The following is a 23,854-nucleotide window of genomic DNA, read 5'->3' on the forward strand; positions in this document are numbered from 1 at the left end:
CTCAACTGAAATAAAAAAAAACAAGTAGAACTGTGGCAAGCACATCTTTAGCTAAAGGGAGAGGACACAAGAAAGAGATCAGAGTTGGTGGTTATCCAATACTGGTACCACCCTAGCTCAAATTAAGAGGCTCTCTGATTATGATGAACCTTTGGTTGATGGGGCAAGACAGTCAGGATAAATAATTCAGCAGCCTGTATGAGCTGGGGTTGCTTCATAAGCCTGAAGTGTAGGGTGTTCATAAAGTATACAACTCAGAGACAGACTCCAGAGCCTGTGAGAAGCCATTTTGAGCTCTGCCCTTTGATCACTGGCTGCCATTGTGGGTCACATTCTAGAATAGTGATGTGGAAGTCACTTGAGAAAGAGCCAATGAGACACATGAGGTTGACTACAGCCGAAAGGCAGCGGCAACTCACATGCTGAAGTGCTCTGACCATTGAATCAGCTCCACAGCCCGGGTCTCTGCACCTCTTCCCCTCGTTTACAATGGAAATATATCCACAAATCCCCATGGAGGTTAGTGCCTTCTTTCTCTTCGTACTGTTTCTCTCCGACCATTTACATTCACACTCTTCCAAAAGGAAGAGGAGCTCCGAGACAATGACACAAGGCAACAGAACAAAACAGGGCAACAAATCAGAGTGAAGACTCCTGGCCTTTTGATGCTTCGGTTGTTACCTGATCCGAAGGCATATTGTGGGGAGGTAGGGACTGAGCTCTCCCTGAAAGGTTGAGATTTTGTTGAGGGTCCAATTTTGACTCCGAATTTCATATACATCGTGAGTGATGACAAAGCAGTTATTTGTCCTGCCTCCCTTCCCACGTTAAAGTGTTCTTTTTTTTTTTAAGCCTGTCGTTTTTAGCTCCATTTTTACCATTGTTCTCTTCCTCCTTTTTCAGCTCAAGTGTCCACCGTCTCATACACATAGTACCGCTGACTACTAGCTAGGGATTGGGAGACTCCTGTGTTAAGGTTACTTTGTAATTGAATGTTTTCTGGGGCTCAGAGGCTTAGCTAGGGCCCAAGTAGACTGAGCAAGATTTTATTAAAGGTTTAGGTGAAGCAAAAGGAAGATTCTACTACTGGATGATCATAGTAACAAATTTGGGGGACCTTTCTTGAACTGTGATGCCTAAAAATTAGAGCACTTAGTCCTCTCTCCCTCCTTTTTCCCACCTATATTTGTTTCTCAATTAACAGAACATGGAGGGGCTGGAGAGATGGCTCAGAGGTTAAGAGCAGTGATTGTTCTTCTAGAGGTCCTGAGTTCAAGACCCAGCAACCACATGGTGGCTCACAACCATCTATGAGATCTGGTGCCCTCTTCTGACCTGCAGATGTACATGCAGACAGAACACTGTGTACATAATAAATAAAATCTTTTAAAAAAATAAATTAAAAAAAATTAAGCAGAACATGGAGATGAAACTCTGGTCCCCTCGAGTTCCCTTTCAAACTCCATTTCCTTCCTCAAGAAGAGAAAGCCCTCTGACTAGCATAACATTGCATTTGTTAAATATCATAAACGCATAGTATTTGTGGTGTGCTGTGGAATGTCTTTATGAATGATTTATTGCATACATAATCTTCTCTGTCCTGTTCTTACTAGGCACTTATTTTTAAATATTTCTTGGTGTTAATGATTATACTGCTAGTTTACTTGTTTTCATTTCATTGTATAAGTAAGTCATGATTTATTAATTTCCCTGTTTATGTATATGGGGGCTGCATTTTTAAAAATAAGCATGGTTGACGATTTTGTGTATATAACCATGGTTGAGAATTTCTTCAGATATACCTGAAAGGAGGATTGTGACCAGAGATATATATTGAGATACTCTTTAAAAAAAAAAGCCACCCCCACACACACACATACGCACACACCCCTGAGGATACAGATTTTGTAGGCAGGCCCTTCTCAACACAACCAGAGATTTCCAAACTCTTCTCCAGAGCATTTTTTACTTCCCTAATTGCTTTCTTAATTTTCTCGGATAGGACTGTATTTGTCAAAAGCTGTTCTTATGGGTTGGTTGGGTTTTGGTTTCATTGGTTGACACTTTATCCAGAATATAGTATTTCTAAGGCAACAACACCTCTCTGGTTTGCTCTATAAGCCTCAGAGCTCAGATCAGAATATAGCATGTAGTAAAGGTTCAAAAGCCAGATATTCAATAAATTAACTCAGTCTGTTTGTGTATACACAAGCACATACATGTGTAAATTCCTTCTGTAAGTCTGACATGTCTATAAGTAAAAGTCCATGCAATAACAGGGATTTATATCTTTATAGTCTTTCTATCCAAACCTTATGCTTCATATTATAACCAGTTCACAATATCTTTTGTGTAAACCATGCACTGAGCTTTCATGGGCAAAATCAGCAACCAGGTATGTCAAATAGTGATACCAGGAATCAATAAAGGTCTCTATGATCTGATCTGGAGGCAGGATTTGAGATATGCTGATATCCTACTAGGCAGAATTGTCTTTTCCACATGAGAGAAACCATGTGTTATAATGAGCTTCACTATTAAATAGAAAATTGTACTTGAAATCCATGGCATTTGCTGAGATTCCTACTGGCATAATTAATTCTTTCTTATCCATGTGAAACTTTCTGAGACAGATGGAGACTTCAGCAGAAATTCATGAGGCAAAGTGCTAGAATTTTTTTTTAGAAATGTAAAAGTTGGAAAAGACTAGAATAAACCTCAACATTCTGCCGCCTCTCCCTTCTCCATCCATCATTCTCTGTTGCTGCAGGCATTCCCAGCACTACCAATTGCAAACCTTCCTGGCTTTACTCAGTTCCCTGAGCTGAGCGCTACTCTGACTACCTCTCAATTTTGCTTCGGTCCGTGTCTATGAGATATATAGAACAAACTGCCCAGCACATATTAAACCAGGAGCTGTCCAGGCTGTCTTAAGAACACACACAGTGAAGACCAGGAGTTAGAGTAGTGGCAGGCCACTCAGAAGCTACCAGGGTTACTCCTGCTTCAGGAGAAGCACCGAGTCACAGATGTGGTCTCTTGGTCCCAAACACAAATTCCTAGGGAAAGATGCTAACATCACATGACCAGATGCCTTCCTACCTCTAGGAAGCTGTGGCTCAAAGGTTTCATTGTACACACATGGCAGCTAAGAGCCACTCCTGTAATGGACAGATGATATAGGACACATCCAAGAAAGGAGAATTCTAGGCCAAGATGCCTTTTGGTGTCCACTGAAATTATCTGGACCTAGACACATGTTCAAGATCTTTGAAGCCTCTGACTTTTTACCCAGGAATAGTTTTACATTTTCTGTTTCTTAACTGTTCTTTCCTTAAATATTTCCTGGTTCTTTATCTAATTTATTGATCTCCTTCCCATACCAAATTACAAATTTATCAACAAATTCTTGGTTTCCTGGTCTCCTAAAACTGAGCTTTGAGGACAACAAGGAATCTTTTTCTGTGTATTTATTTATTATCTGATTAGTAGATAATAAATTAGAAAGTTCAAATAGTGTGTGTAGTACTGTCTGTTTCTGGTGGGCTTATGATCCATTAAGCCTTTCTAAGATTTTATGTTGTCTTATTGCAGGAACATGACATTGAAACACCCCATGGTATGGTCCACGTCACCATAAGAGGCTTACCAAAAGGAAACAGACCAGTTATCCTGACATACCATGACATTGGGCTCAACCGTATGTATTGATTTACAGCTTCACTTTTTAATCAGCATGTGCAATCTCTATATATTAAGGGAACAATAGTATTCTATTTTTATTTATTTGTTGATCAATTGATTAATCGGTTTTTCAAGGCAGACTCTCTCTGTGTAACAGCCCTGGCTGTCCTGGAACTCTCTGTTCAAGGCTGGCCTTGAACTCACAGAGATCCACCTGTCATGTGATGGCATTAAAGCATAAAGGAGTGCACCACCACTGCCCAGCTGCCTTATTTTTATTTACTTTTTTATTTTTTTGGGTAGTCTTCCTTTTTTTTTTGAAAAATTATTTTATGTGTGTGACTGTTTGTACTGCATGTACATTGCATGTGGTCTTGGTACCTGTGGATGTCCAAATGGGACATCAGCTCCTCAGAACTTCAGTTACAAATGGTTGTAAGCCACCATGTGGGTGCTAAGAACCAAACCCTAGTCCTCAGTAAGAGCAGCAAGTGCTCTTAACAACTAAGCCAATTCTCCAGCCCTAAATAGTAATATTTTTAAAAAATATTTATTTATTTATTATGTATATAATATTCTGTCTGTGTATATACCTGCAGGCCAGAAGAGGGCACCAGACTCCATTACAGATGGTTGGGAGCCACCATGTGGTTGCTGGGAATTGAACTCAGGACCTTTGGAAGAGCAGGCAATGCTCTTAACCTCTGAGCCATCTCTCCAGCCCATAAATAGTAGTATTTAATAGAGCAGAGCTAGTCTTTCTTTTTATTTATGTATTTATTTAATTCTTTTTTTTTTTTTCCAAGACAAGGTTTCTCTGTAGCTTTGGTGCCCGCCTCTGCTTCCCTAGTGCTGGGATTAAAGGCATGTGCCACCGCTGCCCGGCTGAACTAGTTTTTCTTGTACTCCATATACTCCATCTTTATTGTCACATGCAGGGTTACCATCTTTAGGTAGCATTCAGGGCATGTGCTTGGAGGATTTTAGACTATATTCTCCTTTTTGTTGTGTCCACTTCAGACTGACCTGTCAGGTACTATGAGAGCAGAGCCAAGTCTGTTTCCTGTTTTTTGTTTGGTTGTAAGGGTACTGGAGACTGAATCAGGGCCATGCTCATGCGCAGTAAAGTGCTCTTCCACCACCTCAGCCATGGTGCTTTGTTAATGTTTGAGGTTAGAAAAATCTAGAGCTTTAACTTAATTTTGTGGTGAGAAACTCACTGAATTATTACGTTTTCTATCTACAGCCTATTACTAGGTTCTTTAAGTAGGTGCTCCATCATGATGCAGTTTGAGTATCCCTATTATTCAAGCGCAAATAAAAACCTAAAAAATCTGGAGCTGTTTTAATGCTGCTGTGATGCGATAAGTAGAAATTTCTGTGTCTGACTTAAGATAAAGTCATGTTCAGCACAGAGGTGCACTAAAAATCCCGAATGCAATAATCATGAGACAATCTGATTAGGTATATGTGAGATTAAAAATGAGCCGGGCTGTGGTGGCACACTCCTTTAATCCCAATGCTCATGCCTTTAATCGCAGAAGCAGGTGGATCTTTGTGAGTTCAAGGCCAGCCTGGTCTACAAGAGCTAGTTCTAGGACAGGCTCTAAAGCTACAGAGAAACCCTCTCTCAAAAATCAAAAAAAAAAAAAGAATTTTATATTCAAATTTAATATAAAACCAGAAGATTTCTCATTATTTATATGCAGATATTTAAAAATACAAAAGTCTTGGTACTTCTGTTAAAAGAAAGCATTGCAGAAAAGCAACACTGAATATGTGGAATGAGTTTAGGCTCTAAGCTAAAAAGTAGTTGATGCTAGTACTTGGAATACCCTCTCAAGGTTAGGTTCTAACTACAGGTGCACAGACTCTCAAAATCCTTCATGCTGCTCTGACTTTCAGAGTGTTGAACTGACGGCTCAGGGCTGAGATTTAGCATGAGAGGTGATGAAGGCCCTACCTAAGAGGGCAGAAATAAAGCAGCGTCTCCTCCATGCACATAGCAGTTCTGACAAAGCCCCACGTGGTGAACAGCAGCTGGGAATGTCTTCCAGCCAGAGTCAGGGGAAGGTCAGTGTCTCCTCGTCAGGTGCATGAAAGACAGCATTGTGGGTAGGAGATTATTTTGTGCACCACCAGGAAACCCAGCAAACATTCACAAGATGTTCGTTCCTACTCTGAACCCACAGTGTAGAGTTGAGAACCAGTTGCTCTCCAGGCACAGAGGTGCCTCCTGTGGAGTCTTCCTTCAGCAGCTTGAGTGAGGCTGTGTGCAGACTCCTCACTTAAGTGGACTGCTGCTGAAAAGGGAGCGGGAGAGCAGGGGCTCAGCATTGCTGAGCAGAGGAAAACTGGGGAGAGCTGGCGATCTTGTGATCCACGGGTGTTCTCGTCTCATAGATAAATCCTGTTTCAACACCTTCTTCAACTTCGAGGATATGCAGGAGATCACCCAGCACTTTGCTGTCTGTCACGTGGATGCCCCGGGCCAGCAAGAAGGGGCCCCCTCCTTCCCAACAGGGTAAGGCCACAGGGAAGACTTCTGGAGGCTTGAGGCCAGGGAACAAATGGGTGGATGGTAGGGGCTCTTGGTGTGTTTCCCTCCTGTGATGGTATCACACTTACAAGTGGTGCTGCTTGCCTGGCTTTCTGCCCCTGATCTCAGTAGCCTGTGTGTGAGTGTGTTGAGGGCTGCTGTGTGTTTTCACATACCCAGGATTGCCACTGCATGGCCGGGACCTATGTACCTGCAGTCACAGGCAGAATGTGTCTGGAGCTCCCACTTCTCACAGACTCTGCTCTGTCTCGACTTTTTTCTTGTACACTTGTCACTTCTGTGTCTCTTCCTAAAGTGCCAGACACATATGCTGAGCCCAGACTCCTCTGACCCTGCCCTGGGAGTTCATTCCCAGTGGAATTCCCACCTAGAGATGGATTTTGGACACCTGGGGAACCATTTATTCTGAAGCCATCTTGACAGGCAAGGGTACCATCTGACTGACCTTGGCACTCAACATCATGCTAAACTTGCTCTGTATGTCGGCATCACAGATTCCCAAGGGAGAGTCTGCACCTGCATAGAATCCAGGCTTTCCAGAAACCATTAAATGCTCATGTTTGTTAGCTCACTTGATCCTGACAACCTATAGTGTCACTGTACAAATAATTAGCTGAGCTGGAATTCGAACCCAAGAAGTCTTGTTACAGAATCTAGCTGTCGTGTCTCTCAGATAGGAGTTGTTATTCGCCCAGGTGATAGCTATCAAGATTTTTTTTCCTAATTTGTGCACAGGTGGTGTGAGAGCGCTCCATTCCTCACCATGTTCAGCAGAAGCAGACAGAGCTCCTGTTGATTGTGGAGCAGAGATCGACATACATGGGCGATTATTTAACAGGCACACACACGCACACACCTCACACACAATCAATGTCATTTTAAAATACCCTGTCTCTCACTGATGCTGTCCTCTCTGTGACTCTCTCCTTACTCTTCCTCCTCTGGGGCCGATCCTGGGCTTGGCTGGTGATTTTAAAATCAGTTCATATCATAAATAAGCAGTTGTCATTGATCCATGTGACATCCTTCAAGATTTTTTCTGACTTTTGCATAAATAGTTTTGAGAATACTCTATCCCATATAGTGTACACCAGATGCAGTCTGAGCTCCATATTGGTTATGGAACACATCCTACCTCCTTATATAGGAGGCCATTTACTATATAAAGACTAGCCAAATACATATACACACACTTACTCTAAAACAATTTACTGTAATATATATATTACAATATATATTTAAAATCTTAAAATATCCTGTCCCTCTTTGAATCTATCTCTCTGTGATTTTCTCCTTACTCTTCCTCTGATCAGCTCCTGGACCTGTCTGACCATTTTAGAATCAGTTCATAGCATAATTAAGCAGTTTATAAAAGAAACATGCTATCTTACACCTAAGTGAAATAAATGAGTATTTATTCTGAGGAATCCAAGTTCTATAATAGTGCATAGACCCAGGAAAGTGATATTTCCTGTTACACTTAACTTCCAATATGATTGGCAGACTGCAAGCTACTTCCTGAGTTGTCTGCTGGACATTCCTGAGCCCAGAAACGAATGTTAAGAGTTTGGAAATAGCACATAGTAGACCATCTCGCCAGTTCTCTTCCTATAGCTTCCTCTGCTATAAGGAGTATGGCTCCTTTTCCTTCCTTCCTCACGTGGCCATCGTGGAGGATCATGGATCAGGCCACGGTTGTTTCCAGTCACTACACCACACCCAGGCACTACACCACACCCTTTGAGCCTTTGGTTAAAAGAAAAGAAAAATCTTGTGTTTCTCCAGGACTCCTGGACTGGTTAAGGTTTCCTAGTGACTGGGAACTGTGGATGTTTTCTAATTCAGAAGGTGTCCTTCTCGGTTTCAGGTATCAGTACCCCACCATGGATGAGCTGGCTGAAATGCTGCCTCCTGTACTTACACATTTAAGGTGAGTAGGTTCCATAGTCTTCTACTTTCTCCGCTCTCTTTGCTGCAAAGGAAACCCAGGGTTTCACTCCCAATAAACAGGTGTCTTTTCATTGAGATTTATTGTTTTGTTTTGACTCTAGTTTATATCCCAGAACTAGTGGTTCACGAACAGAAGAGTCATTATGTTCATTGCACTTAGTTGGGAGGTGGGTGTAGGTGACAACCAATCATAGTAGACGCCTTAGGCAAAGTAGGGTAGGGGTGTGTCTCAGTAACAGAGCACATGTTAGCAAGTATTGTGCTCTGAGATTGATCTTTAGCACTAAGCAATATCAGTACAATGAAGTATGTGAATATTATGATAGATAAAAGAGCAGGCTCCTCAGAAATGAAGCTAGCTAGAAAATGTCTTCCTGGGTATGTGCCGTGCAGGCCAGGACAGAGAGCCAGGGCAAAGAAAGTGGAAGAAAGGCATGTTGAACAACCTGAGAAGCACAGACCAGATTCCATAAGTCTGAAAGATCAGAGAAAAGTTGACAATATCTGTTGGGGGAGACTGCTCGTTCATTCCCGGCTGCCAGACCTGAAATAATCACGCAGAAACTGTATTAATTGCAATACTGTTTGGCCAATAGCTTAAACTTCTTAGTAACTAATGCTTACATTTTAAATTAACCCATTTCTATTATTTTATATTTTACCACGGGGCTCGAGATTTACTGGTACCCGGCATGCGGGTGTCTTTCTCCTCTGGTGGCTACATGGTGTCTCCATGGCGTCTCCCTGTCTCTGCCTTCTTTCCTCCTCTATCTGCTTGAAATTTCCACCTTACTCAATTCTGCCCTGCCGTAGGCCAAAACAGCTTCATTGATTAACCCATGGGATTCAAAGCATACAGAGGGGAACCCCACATCAAATGTCCTTATTAAAGTAAAGATCAATAGATTTTAATCCTAGAGTGATACATACTTAGACTTTTAAAGGGATTACCAGGTATATTATATGTCGGTAAACCTAACTTTAAAACAAGAATTATTCCTATTCTTGTTATTTGTAGAGGAGTAAAAGCAAAATGCATGGAGACCAGTTAAACAACCATAGTAGTTTAGGAAAAGATAAGATTAGCCTGGTACTTGATTCTGTTTAGGGATGGATTAAAATGCATTGTGAGGGCTGAAGAGAGGGCTCTGCAGCTGAGATTCCTGCTCCTGCAGAGAACCTGGGTTCCCAGTGCCTCTGTTGGGTGACTGACAACTCCTCTAGCTCCAGCTCCAGGAGATTCATTGTCTCTTTTGGACTCTGCAGGTACCTGCACTCACCCTGCACTTAACCCCCACACAGACACAAGTGTATTCACTTAAATGCAATCATCTTTAAAAATAAATGAAAGCTTATTTTTAAAAAAGTTAAAATTATAAAAATGTAAAGTGGGTAATAACTAATGGAAATATTTCTGGGTAGTTTCTACAAGATTTACTGATGAGGCTGGTTGGTGGTGGCGCACCCCTTTACCTTTAGTCCCAGCACTCTGGAGGTAAAGGTAGGTGGATGAAAGAAAGAAAGAAAGAAAGAGAGAGAGAGAGAGAGAGAGAGAGAGAGAGAGAGAGAGAGAGAAAGAAAGAGAGAGAGAGAGAAAGAGAGAAAGAGAGAAAGAAAAAGATTTACTGATGAATTTTGAGGTGGTAGTGAAAATGAATTCCAGGTTTGAGGCATATATATATATATATATTGTTTTTGAGACTAAATCTCTCTTGTAGCCCTGGCCGTCCTGGAACTCACTATGTAGACCAGGCTGGCCTGGAACCAATAAAGATCTGCCTGCATCTGCCTCCCAAGGACTGAGATTAATGGGGTGTATCACCACCCCTACAGCATATTTTATTGACCTTTAAAAGCAAATTTGAAAGAAAGTGGTGTTACCCTTGTTGATATTGGTAAGACACTGAAGTTTGAAAAGCTGAAGAAACTTGTCTAAGAAACTGTGTGAGACCCTGCATGTACACGCAGCTTGTATTCTTTCCAATGGTAGTTGACTCAGTCAGTGTTGATGTGTCCTCTTCACAGTCTGAAGGGCATCATTGGTATTGGAGTTGGAGCAGGAGCCTACATCCTCAGCAGATTTGCAGTAAGTACAGGAAGGATTCGTCTCAACTCCCTGAGGCAGTGTGTGGGTCCCAGCTGCTGCTCCAGCCTGTGTGTGTGTGTGTGTGTGTGTGTGTGTGTGTGTGTCTGAAAATCCACTAATGAGGTCAGAATATTGTAAAGAGACCCAGATGCAGCTTCTGGGGGGATTGTTAAAGCCATGAAAAGTGAGCTTGAGGAGACATGAACTAACAAAACAGCGAGACTGCAGTCTCCTCCCAACTCTGTAGAAGGACTCCTGTTGTGATCCCTCCTGGGCCATAGGGGAGGACTCCTGTTGTGATCCCTCCTGGGCCATAGGGGAGGACTCCTGTTGTGATCCCTCCTGGGCCATAGGGGAGGACTCCTGTTGTGATCCCTCCTGGGCTATAGGGGAGGACTCCTGTTGTGATCCCTCCTGGGCCATAGGGGAAGACTCCTGTTGTGATCCCTCCTGGGCTATAGGGGAGGACTCCTGTTGTGATCCCTCCTGGGCCATAGGGGAGGACTCCTGTTGTGATCCCTCCTGGGCTATAGGGGAGGACTCCTGTTGTGATCCCTCCTGGGCTATAGGGGAGGACTCCTGTTGCGATCCTTCCTGGGCCATAGGGGAGGACTCCTGTTGTGATCGCTCTTGGGCCATAGGGGAGGACTCCTGTTGTGATCCCCCTTGGGCCATAGGGGAGGACTCCTGTTGTGATCCCTCCTGGGCCATAGGGGAGGGAGTTTGGGGGGGCATTGCCTATTCAGATGGCTTCAGGAAAACAATTCAGGAGCTCATGTTGTCCCACAGCAGCCCACAGAAGCGCCTATGCCGAGTGCTTTAGCACAGTCAACCATAAGGAAGTCCCCCTGTGAGTCAAACAACTGCAGCATGCTCTCCTCTGCTGTAGCCACAAAAACCTTGTCTTCCCTCAGCACCCGTGAAGGGAAGATGTCTTGATAGCATCCTGAGAGCTGGTTTCCAGGTGCTGGGTCAGATGTCAAGAGGAATTGTCTGTAAGGGCTCCAGAGCATCTCTGCAGTCTTCCTTCCAGACACCAGGAGTGAGGCCTAGCACAGACCTGCTGAGCATGGCCGCTGCTTTAAAGATGGGGAGTGGGCGTCTCACACAGTTGTCTCTGTCTCTCTCTCAGCTCAATCATCCAGAGCTGGTAGAAGGTCTTGTGCTCATTAACATTGACCCGTGTGCTAAAGGCTGGATTGACTGGGCAGCTTCCAAAGTAAGTCCTTAAATGACAGTGTCCATCTGTTCGTTTTCTCGTCCTTTAGAAAATTACCTTTCCATGAAGCTTAAAGGCAAAATGAGATGTTTCGTTTTGTTGAGTGTTGTGAACTGAATGTGCTATGCAAGCATTCTTAACATTGAACTTCATCCACAGTCCCTCACAAAATGTTTTAAATATACAACTTATGAGTATTAGCACATGTAATCACTGCCCAGCTATGGGCAGTACATGGAGTAGTTTCAGATCTTCTATCTTTTCATGACAGATTTACTCTTTGCCCATTATTTCCTTATTCTGACTTCTATTACCAACAGACTGGTCTCATCTGTTCTGAAGCTTCTTGTAATTGGTATTGTAGATTATATTCTTCTGTGCCTTGTTTCTTTGCTATCATTCTTGCTGTCATTGCAACAACAACACAAAGTGTCCTGCCATCATCTTTGTTTCCTATTTGTGGTATAGGCAATGAGTCCACACCATTTTACATGCTAGGCAAATACTGTAACATCATGCTATACCCCACCTCTTACCGTCTTTGTTAATGTTATAGGTTATAACTTGAATTTCCCTAAGAGGCAGTGGCATCTCTGCCTATTTTTGGAATATTCTTGTAAAGTTCCTTCTAAAATCATCTGCCCCTCTTGTAGGGCTCCCCGTTCAACATAAACACATTTTGCATGTATGGGACTGGAGAGATGGCTCAGGTGTTATGAGCAATGACTGCTCTTCCAAAGCACCTGGGTTTAATTCCCAACAACCACATGGTGGCTCAAAACCGTCTGTAATGGCCTGCAGACATACACACAGGCAGAATATTGTATAATAAATAAATAAATATTTTTTTAAAAAGAAATTAACACATATCTGATGCTTACTGTATACCAGCCACTATTTTATTTTGTTTGGATTTTTTTATGTTTTGTTGCTTTTTGCTGCTGTTTTTATTTTTTTGGTTTTTCCAGACATGATTTATCTTTTAAGCTATGGCTGTCATGAAACTCCCTCTGTAGATCAGGTTGACCTCAATCAAACTCACAGAGATCACCTGCCTTTTTAAATCCCAAGTGCTGGGATTAAAGGTGTGTGCCACTATCGCCTGATTTATTTATTAAAAATTTCCACCTCTTCCCCACCTCCCTTTCCCCTCCCCTTCCCCACCTCCTCCTCCCCACCCCACCCCTGTAGATTTAAGAGCAGTCAGGGTTTCCTGCCCCGTGGGAAGTCCAAGGTCCTCCCCCCTCCATACAAGTCTATAAAGGTGAGCATCCAAACAAACCAGGCTCCCACAAAGTCAGTCCCTGGTTTGTTTTTTTTTTATTTTTATTAATTTTTTTTTTTACTGTTTAACCTGCTCTTCTCAGGTTAACCAAATAAATTCATAAATTTTAAGGTCACACAGCAAGAAACTCACCATGCTAGGATACTTGTGAAAACATTTGTAAGACAAAAAGATCAAATCTAATTACCAATGAGAGAAAGTAACACAAATGTAATGCTATAGAATAGAATTATATATGATCAAAAATTTGACTTACTGAGGCCTGATGTGAGATAGAGATAGAGTTTGAGGCTCGACTGAGCTGTATTGTGAGACTTTGTTTTTAAAACAAATGAACAACAAAAAAAGATTTTAGCTGTTTGATAAGGAAAATTACAAAATTCCCATATAAAGAAAAGCCTATCTGGGCCAGGGATGGTGGCACATGCCTTTAATCCTAGCACTCTGGAGGCAGGGGCAGGCAGATATGTCTCTCTGCGTTTCAGGCTATCCTGGTCTGTTTTTCAAACTCCAGGTAAATGAGACCTTGCATAAATTTTCTACCTATCAACAGGCCAGATTGTGCACAGTCTGTCTGTGCCTCCCCACATTTATTTACTTTGGGGGATTATTGTCTTCCCTAGCTTTGAATGGGGTGTACTAACAATGCTGGTGCCTGCTGCTTTGGAATTCTCTCTCAGTCTGATGCTGTCTAGTATACGACCCTCACACTTAGATGTGTAACAACCTAGTGACATCCATAGAACACTTTGGGTCTCCGCATTCTGAACAGTGCAACACATGAAGCCAGCTGGGTAATTAATCCTCCTCCTCTTTCATCTGTAGCCTGTGGCTCACTGACAGCCCACGGGGTGATGTCAGGCCATCTTGCTTCCTTAACCTTTCACCTATGTCCCTGTCTCTCCTTACCTCCTCTTCTGCACCCCCACCTCCAACACAGTATGTCACCTACAATCCAAGTCCTCAGTAGGAATTCCATCCAAAGCCCAGGAAGAAAGCTTAAAGGGGAATTGGCAAGATCGTTGAGCTGGAGATGTTTCTGAAAATAGACTGTCTCCAGATTTACAGATTGCTGCGTTTATTAGATGTGAGATGCATCATTTTGAAATGGGAAGAATTGGGAGAAAAATGTTCAGAATGTGAGCTGTAAATATAGCATTCCTCCCACTGCCTGAAATAAAGATGGCTAAAACTGGAAGGAGATTTTCCTTTGTCTCTTGCATGTCTTGGTCTGGGTTGTAAGTCGATCTCTACTGCCATCAACCCATTGTAGATGCAGAAAGAGGGACAGGGATGAAGCGGCAGACTGCCACGGGTCTCAGGTCTCACTGTTTTTGAAGAAATGGCCATTGTTCCTTCCAGCCTTATTTTAAAGCAAGCTGTGCTCGTACCATGGAAAGAATACTTAGTTTGTCCTTGTATCCCCTCACCCCCACATTTCTTTGAAATGATACTGGTCTGTGTTTTTGTTTGATTTAGAAGATACTGTGTGTAAAGTGCCCTCCCTTAGGGGACAGCCTGTGACTGCTCACATGTGCTCATTCTCCTAACACAGCTTTTCCCTTCTAGCTCTCAGGCTTGACGACCAACATCGTGGACATCATTTTGGCTCATCACTTTGGGCAGGTAAGCACCTGTGCCGCCGGAAGAGCTGGGTTTACTGGCTTGTGTGCAAAGCTTTGCTGTGTTTTAGGAAAGAAAGAGGTACCTTGCAATCTCCTGGATCCTGGCAGATAACATGTCCCATGCAGTCAGAAGGACATGTGGCCCTGCCAAGGCCAGGCCTGCAGGGAGGCTTCTCCTAGCTCATGGATCTTGGCACTGGAGAGCGACAGAAAACAGCACCCCCACCTGTCCCCTGTGAGCAGAATGCCATCTGTGTGTTTGACAACACCAGTGCTCACCAGACATCTTTAGAGCCACCGGGAGGTTCAGAGAAGGCCTCACAGAAATACAAGTTTCAGAAGGAGAAAAACAAAGAACGCTGGAATGTTCTTGTGAGAGGAGCTTAGAGATGATCTCATTCAGTTCTCACGGACTGGCAGACACTGAAATCTGCAGCAGGGGAGACCTGTGCTGTGGATAATTGTTGGTGGGGATTTGCCTGCAGTCCTATTTTCAAAGGAAAAAGTGAGTGATGAGAAACTGAGCAATGAGGTCAGGAGCTGTGAGGCGACTGGGGTGTGGAGGAACAGTTACAGTGAGGGACAGAGGCTAGCCAGTCTAGGGTACTTAATATTCTGAATATGCCTCAAGGAAAGTGCAAGGTTAGGATAGATGAAGCTCTTACCTTCTACTGTTATGTATATGCGAGCTAGGTTTTTTATCTTGCTTATGTGGTGTAAGACTGGGTCCTCTGGAAGAGCAGCCAGTGCTCTTAACCACTGAACTTTCTCTCCAGCACCTTTGGCTTTATTTTAAGATAGAAAAACCAAAGGGCAGAAACATAGCATAATATGTCACCATTGTTCACATGGAAAATGAAGGAGCTGACATTTAAGTCAAGGTCCAACTCCAATGTAGTAGTCTTTCCTTCATTATTTTCTTTTATTTCATTACATTTTAGCAGTGTAACAAACTTACTTTTGTTCTAGAGAAAGGAGCTTATACAGCCCTGTTACAGAAAATCTGCAACCCATCTCATTTCCTGTTTCTTACAGGCAGTCACTCTAAGTCTGATTATTTCCTTTCTTGCCTCTGAAACAATACCTATGCCCAGGCATGTCCTCAAACTTGGATCCTCTTCCTTCAGCTTTCTAAGTCCTTGGGATTTTAATCTCATTCTTTTGTTGGTGGGTGACCTCCATCTATATTGTTTCCTTGATTAAGGAGACATAATTCACATGTACTACTCTGTACACACTGTAAATGTAATGTCTCTGATCTTTGTCCTATTACCATATATTTTATTATGTAGAATATTTCTACCAACTAAAAAGGTTCTCTTGTGTGCCTCCTGCTCACTAATCCTCCTAAACAAAGTACTCACTAGTCCATTAACTCTCTTCTTTACTTTTGCCTGCTTTTGAACTTCAAATGAGTAAAATCATAATGTGTACTGTCTGGGCATGACATTTTTTGCTCTATTTAACTATTTTTAGTATGTGCCATTCCATATACCAGTTGGTGTCCTCATTTGACACAGAATATGGAACTGAACTATGATGAGGCAAATAAAGATGTTAGCCATTCAGTGTCTCTGTATGTCAGTAAATCCTAAGCCCTGCCCCAAATCCCTGCATGGAAAGGCTATTGCCACTGAAAATACAAACCAAATAGGATGGAATTGTTCTGCAGCCCAGTTTACTGGTGTTTTCTTTCACTTATTCTAGGAGGAGTTGCAGGCCAATTTGGATCTCATTCAAACCTACAGACTGCACATTGCTCAAGACATCAACCAAGAAAACCTCCAGCTCTTCCTGGGTTCCTATAATGGGTAGAGTTGTTTGTCGTTCCTTCTGTTAACTGTGTAGTCCAGCTCTAAAGTCTGTGTGACGTCTAAGGAAGCAGACTGGAGGGATAATCTACTGCCATTGTTGTCCTGCCTATGCGGTTTGACTGTTCTAGGATGGAAGAGTAGGGACGGATTTTAGAGATCTCTAAAGAAGGAAACTGTGAGCTCTAAAACAGTTGTAGTTTCTAGGTTGTCTTGAGGGGAAAAAAAAGAAACCTAACTTACATATATTTAAGAACAGAAAATAATGGTAGGGACCAGAAGGAAGCCCTTACAGGAAGACAATGGAGAGAATACTAGGCCTTGATTTTCATTCTGTCAGAATCAGTCAGAGTAACACAAGGATGTAAGTCAGTTCTTTTTCCTTGAGTATTTCAAAATTTACTTCCATACCTTTGCTGCCAGAGGGTAGGCTGAGGAGAGAGCGCTGGTTCTTACCCTAGTGATAGTTTTCCAGAGGGAAGACGGTGGAGAAGGCTGCATTTATCAACCGGAAGTCTGCAGAGTTACATAGCCTGTAAGGTGTGATGCCAAGCTTCAGATCTGGTCTGGAGAGCTTTCTACTTTTAATTGAAATAAAAAAGACTAAAAAGTTCTTTGCAACGCTATTATAAGTAAAATCCTCTTCCCGTATAAGAGCATGTCATTCCCTCCTCCTAAGGGACTTATTCCTACAGACCACTTGGAAATTCAAGTTAGACTTGAGAATTTCAGTAGGGCTCCTGTTAGTTTTAAAGTTCTCCCCCTTTTTAGCATCCATAAAATCCATCCCTGCTCTGCAGCATGCAGGGTGCCGTGGAAACAGCTGCTAAGGAGAATAGCTCAGGGCCCTTCCATCCTAAGGTGTAAAGAAAAGACAGTGTTCCTAGACTGTCCTACTGGATTACATGTCTGGGAAACACGTGAAGGGTCACGATCTCCTGCAAACGATACTGATTCTGCTTTGTTTGTCTAGACGCAGAGACCTGGAGATTGAAAGACCTATATTGGGCCAAAATGATAACAGGTTGAAAACATTAAAGTAAGTGCCTCAGTCTCCCCGCTGAATGGCTATGTATCTGCCTGTCGTGACGAATCCATTGTCCATTTACTGGCTGACCGTCTCCTCTTCTTCCGCGTGTTCCTAGGTGTTCTACTTTACTGGTGGTAGGGGACAATTCACCTGCTGTGGAGGCTGTGGTAAGTGTGTCCTGATGTGAGCAGGCTGGGACTGAAGTAGTCAAGTGTGTGTGGCAGGAACACAGCTGACACAGTGTTTCATAGAAACATAACTACACTAGGTCATGCTGTATCTAATTCTACCTACCAGGTTTTACTGTTACATATTTTTAAATCAGTTCCTCAGCAGTCCTCAGGTCCCATCAGATTGATCACTGTGCCCTGTGTGCTGTTGTCCACTCTGTAGCAATTACAGTTAGATTTTTGGCACTCAGCCTTCCACTTAAGAGAAGTTAGCCACCACAAATCCATCAAATAAGAAGGCTGTCGAGGGCCTGTATCCCTCTCCCCTGGTTTGACTTAAATAACATGTTCACTTATTTTTTTATTTTTATTTACTTTTTTTAAAAAAATATTTATTTATTTTGAGTTTTGAGACAGGGTTTCTTTGTAGCTCTGGAGCCTGTCCTGGAACTAGCTCTTGTAGACCAGGCTGGCCTCAAACTCACAGAGATCCGCCTGCCTCTGCCTCCTGAGTGCTGGGATTAAAGGCGTGCACCACCACTACCCAGTCACTTATTTTTTTTAAAGGTATAGTTCAGTCAAATAAATAAGGCCTTTTCATCTTATTTCCACACTCCTGTTTTTCGAGAGGTGGGGCCTCATCCGAAACACAGAGTAGACCCTTCTCTAACTGCATTTAGACCTGACACCCTGGCCAGAACCCCATATGCCTCTGGTTGTAGGAACTTGAGACACACCCCGGGACACCAGGAGAAACTCCGCAAGTGCCAGTTCAGGACTGACACCTGGTTTTGCTCACTAATTTAGCTTCCTTCTGAGAATCTCCTATTTGTTCAGGGCTGAGGAGTAACAGATCTATTTGGGGATTTGGAAAATGCATAGACATGCCAGAGACCAATGGCTGAGGCTGGGAATGTAGCTCAAGGCATAGCACTAATGTGCAAGGCCCTGGGTGCAGTCTCCAACCCTGCAGGAAAACACACATGCAGCCCTGGTGACTGTAGTTAGTTAAAAATGGAGACACAGAACATTGTATGAATTACAAAGTAGTGGATAACTGAAGACATGCTTTGTTAAATCCAGACATGGAAGTTGATTTCTTAGAAAATATAGCTTATCTACTATATTCTGAGCACTGTGACTAGCCATTAAATACCCATTTCAAAATTCTACCTGTGGAATCCTTGCATATTCTATAGAAAAATGGTGCATTTGTTTGTCGCAACCTGCATTGTCATTCACATAGAACAAATTAAACCTCTGACTTGATCTTGGCTTTTAGATCATCTCCTGATTTCAGAGGAGTTTTGTATACCTGCCCATCAGCAATCCCAAGACCCAAAGTTCACCTGGATTGCTGGTTCTTGCCTAGGTAACTAGAACCACTCCCTAACGGGCCACTGCCTCTTCAGTAAGCCACATGTGCCACTGTTCTCCTAAATCAGATCTTGTCACCTCAGAAACCACCTTGCCTTCTACAGTGAGCTCCAGTCTGCTCTGAATTTGCTCTGTATGCATCTTCACTTATACTCTCCTCTGTAATGACACATGTGTACTGCACGATCCTCCTTTCTCTACCTCTGGAAGTCTCCAGACACTGCCTTTCTTCCTGCCTGTCTCTGAAATTCCTACGTGGCCTTTTTTCTGTTCATTCCACACAGCTGTGAAGTTTTTGAAGTTACTTCGTTTTCTTTTGTGGTATATATAGTCACCCCCCACTGGATTCCAAGCTCTTATCACAGGTTTTATATGTATATTCTTAGAAGACATAAGGGAAAGCTGTTTGATCAAGTGAGCCATAGAATATCGTCCTACTGGAGCCGTAGGTATGAAGCTCAGTGATGGGGCATGTGCTCAGATTGTCTTCCCAAAATATTTTCTTTGAGGTTCCTGCCTTCATGGGTAGAAGGGTACAAGATCCCAAACTTGGAGGTGTACCAGGCTGTCATCCGTAATTTTGCTGACGATGCAACAGAACAATCACAGAAGAATTCAGCTTCACACTGGGGAGCCAGAGAGGCAGTGAGGCAGAAGAGTTAGTGGTTGGGGAATGGCAGCTCTCCACTCCAGGCAGGAGGGACTGAGCAGGGAGGTGGACACAGAGCACAGGCCCAGCTGATAGGCCAGGTGTGCTGGGGCAGCATGGAGGAGATCCCAGCAGGACAGGGCCACAGTCCTTTTGCCTCTCAGAGAAGGAACGTTCCTGGCCCACATCATGGCCAGCAGTAAGAGGCTTTAGAGTCAGCATGTTGTTCAATGAACTCTGAACCATCAGACAAAGTGTGTATCACACATGACACCTAATCTCTTTGGCATGTAAGATCACTGACATGGTAATTCTAGCAATTTCTAAAGTTCTTTTTTTTTTTCAGGTTGAATGCAATTCTCGCCTCGACCCTATAAATACCACTTTGCTAAAGGTAACGTGTCTTCTTTCACAGCCAACTACTTGTGATAGCTTAGATACTCGTCAACTCTGTGTTTTCATTCTCTCTCTCTCTCTCTCTCTCTCTCTCTCTCTCTCTCTCTTTCTCTCTCCAGAATAAGAAAAATAGATTAATTACATATATGTATTTATTGGTGGTGGACAATACATGCCAAGACACATAAGGACAAGTTACAGAAGTCAGTTCTCTCCCTCCACCATGTGGGTCTCAAGGATGGGACTTAGGCTTTCAGGCTTGGCTGCATTGGCTGCAAGCACTTTTACCCTCTGAGCCGTCTCACCAGCCCAAAGAATATATTTTCTAAATTCTCAAAAAACAAATACGTAGTAATATCCTAGTGTCTTTTTTCCTATATCTTTTTCGATCCTAAGGTCAGAGGAGCTAGAGGTCTGAGCACGGTGTCACAGGCCTTTAATCCCAGCACTCAGGATATACAAGTACATCTCTTGCCTGGGCTACATAGAGATACCCAGTCTGGAAAAAAAAATAAAAAAGGAAGAAGAAAGAAAGCTAGGATGGTGGCCTATGCCTGTAATTCCAACTTGTAAGAGGCTGAGGCAGGAGGTTTGCTATAAGTTTGAAGCCAGCCTGAGCTATATAATGAATTCCAAGCTATCCTGAATTACAAAACAACCAAGCAAATAAAGATTAGAAGATATTTCTGTTTTCCTCCATTTATGTCATAAACACTTTCCCATTCCACTCAAAATTTAGTGAATGTACAAAATAACAAGAAACAAGGTAATACTGGGAATGCTTTATATCCTGAGTCCTGTTGTAGTTTTAAGGAAACTTCTAAGAATGTCTTAGTGATGATGGGTACATTTTTCTCCTGGGGCTTCTTGTACTTGTTAAAAGTTTGTAGATTATCAAGATTCACCCTTGCCGGATAGTGGCAGCACACACCCTTAATCCCAGCACTTGGGAGGCAGAGGCAGGCAAATCTCTGAGGTCAAGGCCAACCTGATCTACAGAGTGAGTTCCAGGATAGCCAAGACTACAGAGGAACCCTATTATAGAATATTATTTTAAGGTGTGTTACATTTGTGTATGCTCTGGAACATTTGTTTAATGAGTTGCTTTGTTTATGCTGCATTTGTTTAACTCTGTGAAGCTGTGACTCTTTGCCTGTCAAAAACACCTGATGATCTAATAAAGTTCTGAATGGCCAATAGCAAGGCAGGAGCAAGGATAGGTGGGGTAGGAAGGCAGAGAGGATAAATAGAAGGAAAATGAGAAGGGCAAGAGAACAAGAGGAGGAGGAGCAAAGGAGAACAAGGAGAGGAGGACATCCGGGGCCTGTGCCCAAGTACTTAGAGGCAAGAAGTGGAGGACGGCAACATAGGAAACCCTGCCCCTGACCTCTTATAGTTGGGAAAGGGGCCCTTACAAAGTACGACACACTGAGATGTGGAGCACATTATTTGAGAACTGTGAAAATAAGTGTCCATGGGTGCAGATGAGCCAGGATGAAAGTTTTAGCTGATAGCACTGTCAGCCTAACAAGAAATACCTACACAGGCCTGAAAGCCAGGCCTGAGATCCTGTGAATGAACAGTGCCGGACATCTCTCTCAAGGGTATGGCCGGCATCAAGGCTGCATAGAGTTCCCTGAAGGGATAAAAGATGGATGCTGTTAAGCATCAAGTTCATTCCTGACATTTTTGAAAGGACATGGAATACTGAAAGCGTTCCCCTTAGTGGAGGTCCTGCTGACTTAGGTGTTCTTCCTCTTCTAGATGGCAGACTGTGGAGGACTGCCCCAAGTAGTTCAGGTAAGAAAGTGTTCATAATAATTTCTCTCTCTCTCTCTCTCTCTCTCTCTCTGTCTCTCTGTCTATCTCTCTCCTCCTCCCTCCCCCAATCATTGCTACCTCTGTACTTAATGCAAAAATTAATGCCTTCTTTGTTTGTTCCCCTAGCCTGGGAAGCTCACCGAGGCCTTCAAGTACTTTTTGCAGGGGATGGGCTACAGTGAGTAGTATGTTTTTTATTTAGCAGAAATTTATGGATAATAGGATACATTTAACATCTGGGAGATCACAATTCTCAGGACACCACCCATCTGCTAGTCGGCCTTTAAGTAGACGACAATAGAGTATAAAGTGTTCGTTCATCTGTGCATGTGTCTAAGTGAGGCTGACAGCTAAGATATGTCCTCAGACTAAAAGGTGATTTTTTTTTTCCTGTCTTTCAGTTTGTTTTGTTTTTTGAGACAAGGTTTCTCTGTGTAGTCCTGGCTGTCCTGGAACTCACTGTGAAAATCAGAGAGGCCTCAAACTCAGATCCACCTGCCTCTGCCTCCCAAGTGCTGGGATTAAAGGCGTGTGCCCCACACCTGGCTCTAAGAGGTGATTTTATAGCACACTGAGGCTCAAGAATATTTAGCTGCCTCCTGTAGCAACCAGTAAGCAGCATAGCCATGACTGAAACCTACAAGTCTGACTCCAGGCCCACATCTTAACCACTGAAGCTTTGGCTGCCTTAGCTATAAACTGGAGCTTATGATTTATATCTGAACCCAGCAGGTTTTACCTGGCCCTCAGAAACAAAGTAAAGGCTCCAGGAGAAAAGAACAGTGTCCTTACCGAAATCTGTTCTGCCACAGATGAGCTGGCAGTTTTAGAGCACGTCCATGTCATATGCTGCTGCATTGGGCTCTTACCTCTTAGACCCTGAGCTTTCTCATTTGTCACAGAAACTCACACTTGCTTCTCTCGGGGGAAATAAATAAATACCTTTAACCCCAGAACAGAGCTCTTTACCCAGCGGGCAGATTTTCCATCCTTGGTGTCCATTAGATGGTGACCATAGGTGAGCTGCCTAGGAAGGTGGTCTCTAGGTTCAGACCTGTAGCTGCCAGAAAGACCATGTGTGTCTTGTCTAGAGTGGCTATGTCGTCCCCGTCTGTGAGCTGCTACCACCCGAGCCCACACACACAGCCCTCTGGCTCACCAGGAGGAGAAGTCCTCTCCTAGCCTAGTCTCATCCTCTCCCCCAGAAGATAACTGATCATGCAGCTAGCTTCTAAAACAGAGTGCGGAGGCTACCTATAGAATGAGGGTGGAATAGCTTCTTCTGTCTGTTTCGAGAAGCGGCATTAAAGGTGGTGCTTAAGCATCGATGCTCTTCTCTGGGACCTCAAAAGAAACTTCATCCCTGCTCAGTATTCGGTCAGCATCTTCTAGGCAGCCAAGGTTGTCACTTAGCTCTTGTGGGTCACTAACCTGCCTTTTCCTGTGTCCATCCTGCTTCCAGTCCCGTATGTGCAGCTCAGTCACCTCAGCAGCGAGTCAGGTACCTTCCTGTGCTGGCCCTGCCCGCCTCCCAACCATGCTCTTTCTGCTGCATTGGCTGCCTGCAGCATGTCCGCGGGTCCCTGTGCAGTGAGAGCCCGATAGAACAGGGCTTAGTGTGCTCTAAGAGTTTACCCTACAGATCAGGCCTCCTCTCATCCTCAGCCAGGGTGACAGTGGCAACCAAAGCCCAATGGGGGAGGGGTCCCTCTTCCACTACCACCACATATTTACTAATCCTTGAAGTGAGCCCTAAACAGGAATCACAAAGGTCCTGCAGTCTTGACTCTAGGTAGAAATGTTAGCATCTGTGTCTAGAGACCACCACAGATAAGATATCTTTTGATCCCAGTGATGAAATGATAGCAGGGAAAGTGACTGGTGATCCAGAATTATAGGCAGTTAGTTCTGTCAGGTGAGGCCTTGTCCAGGCCATGATGAAGCTAAAAGGATCTTAAAGTCAAAGTAGTAACAGTAACAAATAGGAGTCTAAATTAAAGAACTCCAGAGTCAGTCCCATGTCAACCCCTTGTCCCATATAGCCTGTATCACATGCCTGTATAGTGATCTTCTTTCCCCTCCACCCATCCATGTCTCCTCCATAGTGATCAGCTCCAGAACATCTTCCCTCCCCTCCACCCATCCATGTCTCCTCCCCAGAGGGCAACAGTACCTGTGGACACGGATGGTA

At 43.4% G+C, this 23,854-nt stretch overlaps 1 protein-coding gene across 3 annotated transcripts in view; it reads left to right on the top strand.

Annotated features, from left to right (window-relative positions):
* The window catches only part of LOC125404770 (protein NDRG3), a 64,853-nt gene that overhangs the window by 39,048 nt on the left and 1,951 nt on the right, over window positions 1-23,854 (top strand). For 2 of the 3 annotated variants that reach the window (XM_087911063.1, XM_087911064.1), the window contains 13 exons: window positions 3,595-3,700; window positions 6,088-6,208; window positions 8,112-8,174; window positions 10,220-10,280; window positions 11,413-11,499; window positions 14,354-14,410; window positions 16,117-16,220; window positions 17,194-17,259; window positions 17,366-17,417; window positions 19,793-19,840; window positions 21,607-21,642; window positions 21,790-21,841; window positions 23,126-23,164. In XM_087911063.1, coding sequence (XP_087767189.1) covers window positions 3,595-3,700; window positions 6,088-6,208; window positions 8,112-8,174; window positions 10,220-10,280; window positions 11,413-11,499; window positions 14,354-14,410; window positions 16,117-16,220; window positions 17,194-17,259; window positions 17,366-17,417; window positions 19,793-19,840; window positions 21,607-21,642; window positions 21,790-21,841; window positions 23,126-23,164 — 892 coding nt within the window. The remainder of the gene's footprint in view (window positions 1-3,594; window positions 3,701-6,087; window positions 6,209-8,111; window positions 8,175-10,219; window positions 10,281-11,412; window positions 11,500-14,353; window positions 14,411-16,116; window positions 16,221-17,193; window positions 17,260-17,365; window positions 17,418-19,792; window positions 19,841-21,606; window positions 21,643-21,789; window positions 21,842-23,125; window positions 23,165-23,854) is intronic. The other variant, XM_087911065.1, reaches the window with a different exon arrangement.

The sequence above is a fragment of the Myodes glareolus genome, chromosome 10, assembly GCF_982192425.1.
Source record: "Myodes glareolus chromosome 10, mMyoGla1.1, whole genome shotgun sequence".
Classification (NCBI taxonomy): Eukaryota; Metazoa; Chordata; class Mammalia; order Rodentia; family Cricetidae; genus Myodes; species Myodes glareolus.